General features: G+C 41.3%; 1 protein-coding gene across 2 annotated transcripts in view; it reads left to right on the top strand.

Moving 5' to 3' along the window:
• DMXL1 (Dmx like 1) overlaps window positions 1-11,523 on the top strand; it is a 136,809-nt gene extending 125,286 nt beyond the window's left edge. For both annotated transcript variants that reach the window (XM_073676944.1, XM_073676939.1), the window contains 6 exons: window positions 1,547-1,674; window positions 3,979-4,071; window positions 4,883-4,974; window positions 7,032-7,084; window positions 9,305-9,522; window positions 10,710-11,523. In XM_073676944.1, the coding sequence (XP_073533045.1) occupies window positions 1,547-1,674; window positions 3,979-4,071; window positions 4,883-4,974; window positions 7,032-7,084; window positions 9,305-9,522; window positions 10,710-10,934 (809 nt within the window). In that variant the 3' untranslated portion in view covers window positions 10,935-11,523. The remainder of the gene's footprint in view (window positions 1-1,546; window positions 1,675-3,978; window positions 4,072-4,882; window positions 4,975-7,031; window positions 7,085-9,304; window positions 9,523-10,709) is intronic.
• The last annotated feature ends 4,063 nt before the right edge of the window (window positions 11,524-15,586 follow it).

Genomic DNA, 15,586 nt, shown 5'->3' with positions numbered 1-15,586 from the left:
ACTCCCCACTCGCTCCCCACAGATTAAATCTCCCTTCCACACTGAATAAATATGGCCCCTGCACAATAAATATATATGCCCCCCTGCACAATAAATATGCCCCCTGCACAATTAATAAATGGCCCTCCCTGCACAATTAATAGCCCCTCTGCACAATTAATAAATATACCACCGTGCACAATTAATAAATATGCCCCCCCTGCACAATTAATAGCCCCCCTGCACAATTAATAAATATACCACCGTGCACAATTAATAAATATGCCCCCCTGCACAATTAATAGCCCCCCTGCACAATTAATAAATATACCCCCCCCCTCCTGCTCTGAATCTTCAGCTTCACAGGAACACTTACCACCGTTGCTCTTCCCTCCTGTGGGCGCCGGAGAGTGACGTCCGCAGCAATGATCACATGACCTGATCACGCTGGTGACGTCGCTGTAAGCCGACGGTCAGAGCTTCAGTTGTACAATCACTGGGAGCCGGCACGCTGCAGCTTCTGAGCGGGCTTGTCAGCTTGACGCCCGCTCAGAGGACGGCCGAATCCTGGTCCGGGGGGGCGGCAAAATGCAGCCGCCGGGGGGGGGGGGGACGGACACCTCAGACCGCTGCATTAGGCGGCCCGACTGCGCCCCCCTGCCGGCTGCGCCCAGGGCACATGCCCCACCTGCCCCACCCTAGATACGCTCCTGCCATTACCTCTGACTTCTGATTAGTCAGAAGATGCAGTCACAAGATGACTGGAGAGGCACCTGGAGGAGCAGAAAACCGCAGCTGGGAAGTATATTACTAGGGGCACAAAACATGGATTATCTATATCCCTCCAGTGGTAAAATAAAAAACTCGCCGGAGTAATACTTTAAGATTTATCCTGTGGCTGGGCTTCACAGGAGATCATCACTTCATCTAAATACTGCAATACCATAGCATGTCAGTCATAAAACAAACTATCATTGATTCAATTCCCCTGGGAAAACTTTAAATCTTTAAAAAAAAATGTAATGGCTCTCGCTCTTTTTTTCCATTTAGAACTATTAAACTCTTCAATTAATTAATCTGTGCATTAAACGCTGTAAAGCAAAAAAATAATAATATATCAAATCACCAGAATTTGTATTTTGTGGTCACCACAACTCCTTCAAGAAATGCAATAAAAAGAATTCAAAATGATGTATGTACCCCAGTAAAAACCTCAGTATGACGCTGCACAAAAAGCAAGCCCTTTTCCCGCAATGGAGCAGTCAAAAAGTTATGGGTCACACAAAATGTGGACATAAAGAAATAACTTTTGTTTTACATCTGATTATTTTTTTTTTTAAATCGCTAAAATTGTTTTCTTGTGTTTAAGTACATTGCATGGTGAAATTAATGGTGCAAAAATAGTTATGCAAAAAACAAGCCTTTATGTGATTTTGTGGAATGAAAAATAAAATTTAAATTTTTCATTGGTGGGAAGGGGATGAAGAACCCAGAAACCTATATATCAATATGAGAGGTACCTCATCTATTTATGTAACAATTTCCTATTATTTTTATGTTGATGTAGATCTCACTGGTGCTCAAGATGGCAGTGTAAGGATGTTTGAATGGGGTCACGCTCAGCAGATAACTTGCTTCAGGACAGGAGGAAATTCCAGAATAACTCGCATAAAGTTTAACCACCAAGGAAACAAGGTAATACTTCTGTGTAACATAAAAATCTAGTTGTTATATATTTGGCACAATAAACAACCATTGGGTCCTTTCTTAAAGACAATCTGTAATTTGCCATTAATATGTAATTTTTTTTGCATGGTGTACTTGCCACTTTGCTCTGGCCTCGTTAATTTTTTTGTTCCTGCGCCCCTCAATCCTGAGATACTGTCATCACTTTTCTGTATGTAAATCTGGTTTTGTTAGCCAATTGGGAGAGATATTCAAACAGAAGCCCTCAAAGAAAAATTGGGGACCACACCAACTTAACTTTAAAGTCCAGTTTTACATACAGACTTTAAGAGAACAGCAGTATTTGCACCAGGTTAAAAAAAATTGTATGTTTATGGCACAGGTCCTCTTTATCCAGTTGTGAAACACACTTCACTCTGATCTGACATTCTAAAACGTCAGTGCAGAGTAAGAAGCTTTCCGTAGATCTTTCAATTGTGGGGGTGGGTATCCCACTGTGAGACACAGGCTGTCTCCCCACGGAAAAGGCAGAGGTGGTTTATTAACATGTCTACCTTCTCGACCTCTGTGTAAACAACACTGAACAAGTGCTGTGTAATACAGATTGGGAAGCACTGACAGCGCTACTTCCTACAGACCCAGTGATAATGTGATCGCTGGATAAAGGTAATGAACACGAGCTGCTGGGTCCCAGGGAACCCCGTAAGCTCTGCTTTACAGCCAGGCAGCTGAATTCTTCAATAAAAGAATGCCAAAACAGTCCAAATCACTATTTATAGCCCTGCAACCGTCAAAAAAAATGTCCTGTGTGTAAAAATAATTTCTACTGAAAGGGAAACACAATTTAAAATGGTTTTTTGTGGTCATTAAAAAATTGGAAAATAGACACACATTTCCTATTTTCTTTACATTTTTCCCTGATAACAGCAAAAAATAGTGAATATAAAAAAGTGAATATAAAAATGACACACAGCCCAATAGATCATGAAAATATTTGGCAAACATTATTTGAATATCCAAACAAGAAAAAAATGTTAGAGCTATTTAAAATGCATGTACTGCAAAATCCAAAAATGGCTGTTCCTGAACTGATTAAATTCTGTCTTATATCCAAAAAAGCTAAGCTCCTAAAATAACACATCAAAAGATTTACCAGTTCCAAAAATCTACACATTTAGAGAATATGAATAACTTTAGAGGCATTTTTTTCTTAAACTACTACTACTGCTTTGGTGCTTTTATCACATTTTTTATGAAACTTTACTGCAAAAATTATTTAGAGTTTTGCTTTCCCATCCTCTATGTAACACCGTGAATAGCTGGCGATAGAATGATAAGAGTTTGCAGCTCTCATCTTGCTTTTCCTGAAGAATCTCATAAGCTGATTTATGACCAGAGAATTGAGCTGAATTTTAATTTTGGTCATTAATCAGCATAGGAAATTATTTAGGAGAGTAGACAACAAACCTGCCGTCAGAAGGAGCTCGCTGATGGGTATTGTTAACTCATTCTGCAGACTGCAATATATAGATGCGTGAAGAAATGTTAATGAAACCGAATTGTAAAAATACAAAAGAATTCCCCTAATGCCTATTAATACATACAAAATCTGACATCCCTTATACAGAACTCTTTTGTGACTTCTTAGCACAGACATGAAGTCAAAGCAGCACTACAGCGTTTTTGGTTTGTTTTTTTTAGCACCAAAGTGGCGCTTTTATTGAACGGTCCCTGCCCCCTTTCTTATACTCGCCCTTCGGCGTCTTCACCTTTTTTTGCTCTGTTACCCTTGGCGCATCTTGTGACTGCAACTTTTGGCTGTCCGGAAGTCAGAAGTTATGTCGCAAGCTCTCACTACAAGTGTATGAGAGAAACAATTAGGCTGTCATAGACTTGTATTGTATAGTGACCTCAGGTTCACTCCATGAACCACTGGAGTGATCTGGCAGGTCACAAACTGCGGGAGACCGACAGGACAGCAGTGATAGAAGGTGAAGATGGCAGGTGAGTATAAGGGTAGGGACCTTAGGTTAGAAGCACCACTCCAGCAGTGCAATAGAAAAAAATAGCTGCAATGGTGCTTTAAGCGCTTTGCACAACTCATCAGCCTATCGCAATGATGCCCGTAACTAACTGTTATCAGCATTGACGCCATGTACAAATAGTGCAGTGCCCAAGAGTGATATGACAATTTTAGCTGTGCTAAATCTGCAGCTGACAATGTACATGTCAAACTAAAAATTGGAATTATTTATGGTATTTGAAAGTCCCTTTTGTATATATGTATAATGTTATAATTTCTATTTTTTACAGTTTGGAATTGTTGATGCTGATGGATTTATCAGTCTGTATCAGACCAACTGGAAATATAGTGCTACTAGTGGGGGTCCTGCCAAGCCATACTTGGTAACTTTTTGTTTGTTTTTTCTCATTGCTCATATATATAGTGTGAATATATATAATACAGCTCTTTATATAGATTATAAGCACCTATTTCATTCTTCGGTCACCAGTATGTTTTAAGAGTTTAGGGCCCCCATACACAGGCTCGGACTGGCCCACCAGGTAACAGTTCATTCATTTGCCAAATTACCAGTTTATTAAATAGAAGCAGAGGTAAATCTGTGAATGAGGGTAATGTAATATTTGGATAAAGCTGAACAATGGCCCCCAAAATCAATATTACTGTAGGGCCTTTGGCAGCCCCATCCGACACTGAGCATACACATCAGACATTGGTTGCCTGAACAATCATTAGCCTGACAGCTATCTTCCCCGACTGCTCCATACACAGGAACACTCGTTTCAGCCGGATGCTCCTCTGCTCTCTATGGAAGAGTTGTTGCCAGACTCCTCTGCAGCAGATTATTTCCTGGAGAATAAAATGATCATCCTTGCTACAATGCAATGTATATCCAACAGGCCAGATCCTTCTCTTTCCTGACATCTGTCAGGGGAGAATCGCGACTCCCCAATATGCGTTAGAGTCGTGGCAGATCCTGCCGATATTGGGAGATTTGGCTGAATTTAGTCTGTGTACAGGGGCTTTTAGGAAACAACTGAAGTACCTGTAAAAAAACACAGCAAATGTGAGATGGACATACAAACTCTATGTTGTTAGATGAATGTAAACTAGTAACCACAGACTTTTATTTATTTTCCTGTGTTTTACTATGAAACTAATGCAACCTTTTTTTTTCTCTTTTTCTTTGTACAGACATGGCAATGTCATAACAAAACCGCCAATGATTTTGTTTTCATAAGTTCATCTTCTCTGATAGCAACGGCCGGGCAGTCAAGTGATAACAGGTAATTGAAAGCTATTTTCATATATGCATTGGTTTGGATTTTTAAAAAGAAAACCAGATACCTTAGAAGTAAATCCTAAGTGGCTTACAAAATACCAGTGTCCTGTTTCTCTTTTTCCTCTAAGTTACTGTCTTCTTTCAGTGAAATGAAAGGAAGCCTTCAAAGCAGATTTTCTTGTAGAAATGTGTTTGTTGCTTCTCTCTTGTTTACTCATGTAGGCACAGATTACCATAAGATTTCTGATAGCAGATGGAAAGACGAAAAAATGTATTAATTAGTTGTATGTGTGTGTGGTTGACTGGACTAGATTCCTTGATGGTTGTAGTTTTTGTTAATGTCTACTTTCAGCCCCACAATGCTTTATTACATCATTGTTGGGAGTCATTAACTTGAAAGGTCTTACTGTTATGGCATAGTGATAGTGCGGGCTCAGGAGCTGAGCCTGTGTAATCAGCAGTAGGTCTCAGCTGTTACATACAGCTGACAACCTGCGGCTAAATCGAAGACAGGATATGTCTTTTAGGGGTTCAGTTCGTTGTTCATCGCCAAAAAGGAGCATAACAAATTAAAGGGGTAGTCCTGGCTTAAAACACAGTTGCCTAGTGGCTTAGATTTTCTGAAAATAACCAGCTCCCCCATACTCTTCTGCAGTCACCCCTGTGTATCCAGCACAAGCTGGTCCATGAACTGGTCCAGCACTAGAAGTGATGACACTATTCACCTGTGATTGACTGCAGTGGTCAGATGACTTGAACAGTGCATCATTGGGTGTTTCTCTGATGACACGCTATTAGTCACTTGGCTGCTGCAGCCAGTCTGCAGCGCCCAACAAATCTCTACAACTTCAATAACTATTATGAGCTGCAGCTTTTTCTTTACGCCTTCTTAATTATTCATTATGCTTGATCCTTATTACAGTTATTACTTATTACTCTGGGATGTATTTTTTCTGCTTTCAAAACATGGCTAGCATGGCTTTTAGTTCACAAGCCTTACTATGCTAGTCTCCGTTGTCTTTCAAGAGTGCACGTTTAGGGAAGGCTTACCAATGTATATGGTCAACTGATGGCTGTAAACCTAATGCTTGCTCCATTATTGCCTGTATCTTTCCAATCTACCTTTTCTCCTGTTTGTATGACAGCAAAAAAGTGCTGTCTATGATGAGTGTGGATGCCGCTTTTCTACTATTACTATATTACTGTCCTTTTATCATGGTCGTTTAATTGTGCATCACTGCTGAACAACTCGTAACATAGAGCAATGGAGGCAGGGAGCAAACTACCCTTCTGTATCTTTATGTAATACTGTCAGACAGTGACTGTGTATAAAGATGTGCTCATTTATCAAAAATCTGCAGCACTGCCTAAAATTCATACACATTTCATTCTACAGGGTGAAAATTAATTTTTGTTAAAGGGGTTGTCCACTACTAGGACAACCCCTTCTTGAGCTAAATCTTTGGCCCTGATCAAATATAAAAAGCTTAAACTCACCTCCTGTGCCGGCGCCGTTCCAGCGGTGTCAGCACTCACGTTCTCGGGGCTCCCATGCGGTTGTTGTGACATGTGACCCCGGCGCCCAATCAGCGCTTGCGTCACTGGCCCCGCCTTTTGTCGAATTGAACAAGAAGAGGAAGTCCAGGCTGCTGACTATCTCTGACTACCTCTTCATGTTCAATTCATACAAAGGCGGGGACAGTGATGCCATCACTGATTGGGAGCCGAGCTCACGTGTCACCGCAACAGCACGGGGTTCCAAGGACCACAGATGCCGACACCACTGGATTGGTGCTGGCATGGGAGGTGAGTATAAGTTTTTTTATTTTATCGGGGCCAAGCGTGGGGAATGAGAAGGAGTTGTTATAGTGGACAACTTCATTAAGCTCCCCTCCTTGCACTGTGTTGTTCTTGGTTGCAACGTTTCAGTACAGAATTCTGCACTAGAAATATGCAATAATTGTCCCATATGTGACCCAATCTCCTGATATCAACATCAAAATGCAAAGTGAAGGCGCACCTGCATATGTGTACACACCCTTCTATTTTGTTTCCTTTCAGAAATCTCTGTCTGTGGGATACATTGGTTACACCGGCAAATAGTTTAGTTCATGGTAAGTAATTATCTTTCTCTCCCACTTGAGATGGTTTACATCTGACGACTACATTTCTTTTATTAAGTCAGCAAAAGCAGAGACAGATCTTTATTTTTCTCTTATAGGATATCTGTTCTCAGCTAAATTGTTTTACAGTATATCTGTGCCCCAAGCATAAAAGCCTGTTAATACTGGCATTCTCTAAATACTGTAATATTTGGCTAGATTATCTTGACTAAAGCTGTTTTGTCATCGGAGGCGACAACTTTCCAAAATGCAGGCTCTGTAGGAATCAGCCAATCTCCTCCTTGGGTTACACTCGTACTACTCTTCCAAACCGTAAAAACTGCATACTGCCAGGCTTTTAGAGTGACTGCTGCAGGAGAAATAAACTGCTCAAAAAAATAAAGGAAACACTCAAATAACACATCCTAGATCTGAATGAATGAAATATTCTCATTGAATACTTTGTTCTGTACATAGTTGAATGTGCTGACAACAAAATCACACAAAAATCATCAATGGAAATCAAATTTATTAACCTATGGAGGCCTGGATTTGGAGTCACCCCCAAAATTAAAGTGGAAAAACACACTTCAGGCTGATCCAACTTTGATGTAATGTCCTTAAAACAAGTCAAAATGAGGCTCAGTATGGTGTGTGGCCTCCACGTGCCGGTATGACCTCCCTACAATGCCTGGGCATGCTCCTGATGAGGTTGCGGATGGTCTCCTGTGGGATCTCCTCCCAGACCTGGACTAAAGCATCCGCCAACTCCTGGACAGTCTGTGGTGCAACGTGACGTTGGTGGATGGAGTGAGATGATGTTCCAGATGTGCTCAATCGGATTCAGGTCTCGGGAATGGGCGGGCCAGTCCATAGCTTCATTGCCTTCATCTTGCAGGAACTGCTGACACACTTCAGCCACCTGAGGTCTGGCATTGTCCTCCATTAGGAGGAACCCAGGGCCAACCGCACCAGCAATATGGTCTCACGAGGGGTCTGAGGATCTCATCTCGGTACCTAATGGCAGTCAGGCTACCTCTGGCGAGCACATGGAGGGCTGTGCAGCCCTCCAAATAAATGCCACCCCACACCATTACTGACCCACTGCCAAACCGGTCATGCTGAAGGATGTTGCAGGCAGCAGATCGCTCTCAACGGCGTCTCCAGACTCTGTCACGTCTGTCACATGTGCTCAGTGTGAACCTGCTTTCATCTGTGAAGAGCACAGGGCGCCAGTGGCGACTTTGCCAATCCTGGTGTTCTGTGGCATATGCCAAGCATCCTGCACGGTGTTGGTCTGTGAGCACAACCCCCATCTGTGGACATCGGGCCCTAATACCACCCTCATGGAGTCGGTTTCTAACCATTTGTGCGGACACATGCACATTTGTGGCCTGCTGGAGGTCATTTTGCAAGGCTCTGACTGTGCTCCTCCTGTTCCTCCTTGCACAAAGGTGGAGGTAGCGGTCCTGCTGCTGGGTTGTTGCCCTCCTACGGCCCCCTCCACGTCTCCTGGTGTACTGGCCTGTCTCCTGGTAGCACCTCCAGCCTCTGGACACTACGCTGACAGACACAGCAAACCTTCTTGCCACAGCTCGCATTGATGTGCCATCCTGGATGAGCTGCACTACCTGAGCAACTTCTCTGGGTTGTAGAGTCCGTCTCATGCTACCACAACCAACATTCAAAAGGGACCAAAACATCAGCCAGAAAGCATTGGTGCTGAGATGTGGTCTGTGGCCCCCACCTGAAGAACCACTCCTTTATTGAGGGTGTCTTGATAATTGCCAATAATTTCCATCTATTGTGTATTCCATTTGCACAACAGCATGTGAAATTGATTGTCAATCATTGTTGCTTCCTAAGTGGACAGTTTGATTTCACAGAAGTTTTATTTACTTGGAGTTATATTCTGTTGTTTAAGTGTTCCCTTTATTTTTTTGAGCAGTGTATATAGTATTAACATGGTGACCATATTCATCAGTGACCAACCATGTAGTACTAGGGTAGCTGAAGTCTTGTTAGAACAGGAAGACTCTCCTAAAGTAGGAGAGGGGGACCCCTAGCAGGATAACCCCATGTGTGACCCCTAACAATGCATTTGGACATAGCTTGTCCTAATAGCTCAGTGGACCATTCCTCTAGTAAAACCCTAACTAGGCCAAAATTGAAATTATAATCACTTTATGTATCAATAAATTGTTTTTTTTATTTTTTTTATTTTACATTCAGCTTTCTTTTGCCATGATAGTGGAGCAACTGTTATAGCTTATGCAGCAAAAAATCAGCTTTTAATATCTGGAGGAAGGAAGGGTCTCATTGGCTTATATGATTTGCGTCAAAGGCAGCAGCGGCATTCATTCCAAAGCCACGATTCTGCAGTCAAGGCCATTGCTATTGACACAACAGAAGAATATTTTATCACCGGATCTGCAGAGGGTAACATTAAGGTACGGTGTTCATATAGGAAGAGTTTTATATATTGTGCTGTTTTATAAGACTATCTACAGATGAATATCCTCTACATTTTATTTTGTGGATTTCAGCCTTTATTATCAACTCTCATACACTGCAGCGTTCAGGCTTCTGCAGGCTTTAGAGCTAAAATCTCTCACTATTCCTTGACAGCTCACAAAACCTCATGATTTACATTGTAGCCCAGTGTTAACCATGGTGACACTATACATTAGACGACTATCGACCAAACCATCCAATTTCTGCAGGACCCGAACACTAGCTAGCTAATGTGTACTGGGATGTTCCAAAGGTCCCCTAATGGCAAATTTCGGGGGATGTTTGATTTGTTCTCTTGGGAGATAAACTACAACCAGTGGCTCATTCACCCTCTCCCAGATGGGGGTCGGCGTCCCGCTCTCCCGGATTGGGGGGGGGGTGCCGGCGTCCCGCTCTCCTGGATTGGGGGGGGGGGGGGTCGGCGTCCCGCTTTCCCGGATGGGGGGGGGGGGGGGGTTGGCGTCCTGCTTTCCCGGATTGGGGGGGGGGGTTTGGCGTCCTGCTTTCCCGGATTGAGGGGGGGGGGCCTGCGTCCCGCTCTCCCGGATTGGGGGGGTCGGCGTCCCGCTCTCTCAGCCAAACATAAATGGTTCTAGCCTAAAGGACGAGCTGTGGATGAGTAATGCATGGAATCATGTAAGCTATCTCTATATTTGGTATACTGCAGCAAATATACATATTAAAGGGCAGTTATATATCACATTTCTTTTTTTTTTTCCTCCAACATTCATTGTACAGTAGAAAAAAAAACAGGTAGCAAGCAAAGCCATCAGGAGGAATTGTTTGTATAGCAGATGCTTCATTCACTGAAGATTTGACACAGAATACTACATATTATGGCTCTGTGTACATGTGGTATATTTGGTGACCGATAAGTCATCAAACGTTTTCCTACCTTCTTCAGATGGGATCTGATAACAATTTTTGGTACTAAATATACAGTACAGAAGCCATAAAGCATGTTACAAACTAGACAGTCTCTTCCCTATATTTCCATATACAGCAACAATCACAAGTCAGCTGTAGGTTATTACATAGGTAGGATTAGGGGGAGCTGCTGTAGGACCCCAGGCAGTATAGTGTGATGTACATGTAAATAAGTGTAGTTTCTTTTCTGTTCCAGGTCTGGAGCCTGACCTCTTTCAATCTAATGCACACTTTCCTTAATGAGCATGCACGTCAGTCCATCTTTAGAAATATCGGAACAGGCGTGATGCAGATCGAGACCGGGCCCGCCAATCACATCTTTTCCTGTGGTGCAGATGGAACTGTCAAAATGAGAATATTGCCGGACCGGTTTAGTACAATTAACGACCTTCTAAAAAATGAAGTCAAATTTGTTCTCTGAACTTTTTACTTTGTGCAGTTTAACCCTGTGGACTCTTTCCAATGCATCGTCCTGCACTAGCACTGAAGGTGGAATAAAATGTAATGTATTGGGTGAGACTAGTGGCCGGCAGATGAAATGTGCAATGCTTTAAAATGTGCCACTATTATGCTTTTCTCAGTTTGTATTTATTTTTGTTAATCAATGTTTTTTTTCCGTTTTTGCCCTTGACGCACTGATGCCTTAAATGATTAACACAATCATTCATCAATTGAATGCTATGTTGCCTAAAAGAGGAAAATGGATAAATATGTAAAATAAGATATATACATATATATATTCCTACATACTTGTTCTGCTGCTGCTGTTTTTTTTTTCTTTTTATTATTCTTCTAAAACGTTTTTCATGTGTTTTAAAATCTGCACATTTAGAGAATATTTTATTAATTCTGTATAACATTTGAACCATATGATTTACTTATCATAGTTATATATACAGAAATTACGATAAATTATATTTTAGGGCCTTTAAAGATCGTTTAAAAATAAAATAGGAGATGCAGTTTAGGTATTAATTTACCTATGTTAAAAAAAAAAAAAAAAAAAGTTTGCTAACATAATACACCACAAAGTAGGAGAAAAAACCTTTTGCCGTATTTAATGCTGGCTTATTTTTATTTTGATGATCTTTAAAAGCTCTTACATAACTGTGTTACAGCTTTACAGGAATGTTTTTTGTATTTATAAGATTTATAGACAGGTGTACATACATACGTTTCTTTTTCTTTTTTTGTTTGCCAAAACTTAGGATTTTTACCTAAGAAGTACATTCAAAGTCTGAAAATTTAGCAGTAATTATCCAAGAAGACCAATATCCCATTTCTAAGGGTCACGCACGCACACACACATGTTTTTTGGGGAAGTTCTTTTTCTGAAATCACATATGCAGTTTAAGTTTTGAGGAGATTAGTAGAAGTACTTTTTGTATTCACTTCTAGGCTTTAGTTGAAAAATGTCATCAAAATCTAAGTCTGATTCAGGTCTTGCGCTACTGATCTGTCACCCCTCTGTCATCAGTTTAGTTGTTAAAACACAGTACTAAACAAGATTACAGATCCTGCAGAACCAGGATTTTATCTAATTTCCACGTCTACAGAAGACAATCATTTGTTCCCTCATTGTTACCAGGGATAGCGAATGCTCTTTTCTGACACTGTCTTTGGTGTCTGTGTGTACCACGTGGGCTGGTAAAGCCAATGACGATACAACCCTACACACCAACCGTCATGTCTCTGCGCAGGTGTGTGGGGTCTCTGCGCAGGTGTGTGGGGTCATCACATCATCTGTACTTTTCTCTTACAATGTGAAGCTTTATAACCCTTTTGAATGCATTCACAAAACGCCATTCACCAAATCGGGCCAGTTTGGCCTTTGTTGCATTTGGGTTTACACATTTTCACTGTGTGGAGTAGTGCAGCCATTATTCCATACACTTGCATCCAGTAACAAACATAAACTTTTTTTTTTGTACACAATTTAATCTTTTAGGTGACGGGATGTCACAGGATGGCATCTAATCAACAAAGTCAAAGGAGGCTGGAGGGGGAGGGCAGCCGCAACCTTTTAGGTCCAACACAATTGCTAAAACAATAAAGAAAAAGATTGCAGCAGTCCAGAGTATGGAATAAAAAAATTCTGTCTGAAAAGCGCCTAAATTGTCGGCAGATTAACTGTCCACAACCTAACATACCGGATTATAGTGTGTTTTAGGTTAATTGAGTGGAATTTTGGAAAACACCTGTTTTCATACTTTTGAGTGGGGTCTTAAACATATGACCAAAAAAAACTACAAGAGCACAAAAAAAGTTTAATTCTCCAGTAGTACAGTTGTATAGGTTAGATCTAGTTTTTGCAGAGCCAATATTCTATTCGTGCTTTATTCTGGTCCGGATAAAAGGTAAGATAAAAACCTTCACTGGCTAATGTAACGATGCTGATTTTGCTCTATCTGCTTGTATATTTGCCTGTAACAGGGAAACAAGACAGATGTATGATGATTAGCTAGTGACCATGCTTTATATTTGATAATGAAGCCGGGAAATAAGCAGCCGCACCGTCAGTGTAGATCACAATTTGGTATTTTTCATCTTTAGACGTCAGCAGAAACCTCCTAAGTTGTATATTTTCAGACGTCCCAAGAATAATCTGCTCTGCAGTACATTAGCCAGTGCTTTCGCTTAGGTTATATCGTATAATGTATGGCGACTGCAATGTAATGATGGTCTAGGTGTGAATGATCATATGTAACTTTTATAACATTCTCAGGACTTGGGTTTTTTAATTACTCTAGTAAGGAAGACTTTTTAAACTATATTTTCATTATTTAAACTGTTAGGAAAGTCACAAAAATTCTGAATATAAGCTTGTGAGGTGCAATAACGTAACAAGTAGATGGGGTTCTACAATCCAAGATTAAAATCTAGTGTAACGCTAAGTAACAATTGACCATAACTGTGTTAATAATTGACTGTTTAAAAAATAAAAAATAAATTAAAAAATATAGATTACCGGAATTAAATGCTTAACAATGGGAACAATTGTGTTTTAATCTCAGAGTTTCTAATGAATTATAAAGAAATGTGATTTGTCATGTACTAAGTATCCATCTTTTAAATAAACTTAGAGACCATGCAGTCTGGTTTGACATTGGTGCTTTTTAGAATTTAGTGTTGGGAATATGCACTTCATTTACATAAAACTTAGAGGGTGGGCCTCCAACAACAAACCAGTTTCCCTTGTGGGGCTTGTTGAGAATAATGTTTATCCTCATTTATTATAACTGTTTTTATAGCCCATCGCAACAAATTGGAGCGCAGATTTCTTTTAACAGTGTAAGAAATGAATCGTATCATATCCTTCTCTTGCCAGGTGTGAGTATCCAACATGTCGTATTTGACTAAGCTAAATAATTGCGATGGTGTCCTATATACAGGCTCATTCACAAAAATAAAGGACTGCTTTGCTGGTCAATTTCTGGACCTTCACATCTTAAAAAAAAAATGTATACATGGGATCCGTGACCAATGCAAAAAAATAAATAAATTTAGATAATCATGTGTTCAAACATCTGTTGTTACTGCAGACATCCAGGAAAAGATTATGGGAAGCCCCAGAAAATTGTCACACAAATTATCACAAGCACACACAGCAGAACAACATGTTGCGTTAAAAATTGTGGTTAAGCAGAAGCATATGGCGTATTGCAGTTGCGTGACTACTAGATATGATCGTAGACAGCCATTTGGACCACTTTTAAAACATCCATGTCTGATGAAGTATAGGCCCATCTAACCGGTTGTGTTAATTCCCAGAGCAATAGGTGATGGCACCATGAAAATTCACACCAGCTGATCCAACAGCCACTTCATGATCCAAAACTCACTTGGTACACGGATTTTAAGTCCATTATTCTTTGATAATGTAAACATTAATGTAAAATGTGAACACAGACGTTTATGGATGATTTCAAGCAATTTTATCCAGAGTTAACTGAACAAGAGCATGAATGTTTTTTCAGCAAGAAATCGGGTTCCGTTTTCATGCGTTGTACAACCAAATCAATGCATAACTAGGTAAGACTTGCCACTCAGTACTTTAAGGAAACTGCATGTGACATCTAATCATTTTTTTTAGAGAGCCCATCTTGCTTGCCAGCCTTACCAACACCAGCTCAGTTACCAATGCACTAGCAGGATGCAGCAGGCCCCCATGATAAAGACGGGGGCAGCATCAGTGCAAAATACTGATATAAACAGCCACTTACACACCTACCAATTCATGGAGGGGTTGGCTGTGTAGTAGTAAAAATGTGATGGGGCTTGCATAGGAGAACCCTTGACGTGGGTTGCGAGCTTGCGTATTTTGGCCAAAATATCGACTAATACCTCATGTATTTATTTTGTACATTATTTTTCATCTTTTTATTGCACTTTTCTCCAATCCCCTCCATGACAGCACCCTAGGAGGTTGCCTCCCCATCCTATTTGGGGACAGGAAACACAAGAGGTTAAATAGCCCTCCCCACTGCCATCCTCAGTGTTCTTCCTGTCCCTGAAGGGATGAAGAGGTTATCTGTGGGGTGCTGTGGCCGGGGAGCAGTATCCGCCCTATGTATCTGGAAGCCGGGCTGCAGAGGTCGATCCCTTCTGCCTTTCCTCCTCTGTTAGCTCCCGTTCTCCGGAGCGGGACCTCGCCCGCGCCGCAAGGTAACACTAAGTGGTGCGGAGGGCTGGGGACCTCCCGTAGCTCCCCAGCCCCGATCTTCCTCCTATCCTCCCATCGCGCTCTGTGCGCCTGCAGGAAACGCCGGAAGTTCCAGTATTGGCGGCCGGTGACGTCACTTCCAGTGCGTTACAGGGTGGAACGCATGACCGGCGGGAAATTCAAAAATCAAAAAAAAGGAAAATTTGACACCGAAGATTGGTGGAATGAAGCCAGAGGGAGGAATCTTTTATCCTAGTGGATGGAAGAAGCGCTGGATCACGGGCTCTGCTTATAAGAAAGCCCTAATGGGAAGACACCTTAAGGTAGGACAAAATCCATTTGACCATGGAAGGTGTAGGTTCCCAAAGATCTGCATCTGCAGAGCTTATTAAGGAAATCATGGGAAACCT

The sequence above is a fragment of the Phyllobates terribilis genome, unplaced genomic scaffold (assembly GCF_046119375.1).
Source record: "Phyllobates terribilis strain yellow unplaced genomic scaffold, ASM4611937v1 Scaffold_1__5_contigs__length_1240528914, whole genome shotgun sequence".
Taxonomy (NCBI): domain Eukaryota; kingdom Metazoa; phylum Chordata; class Amphibia; order Anura; family Dendrobatidae; genus Phyllobates; species Phyllobates terribilis.
Note: the sequence above shows the minus strand (reverse complement) of the source record. Positions and strands in the feature narration are given on the sequence as shown.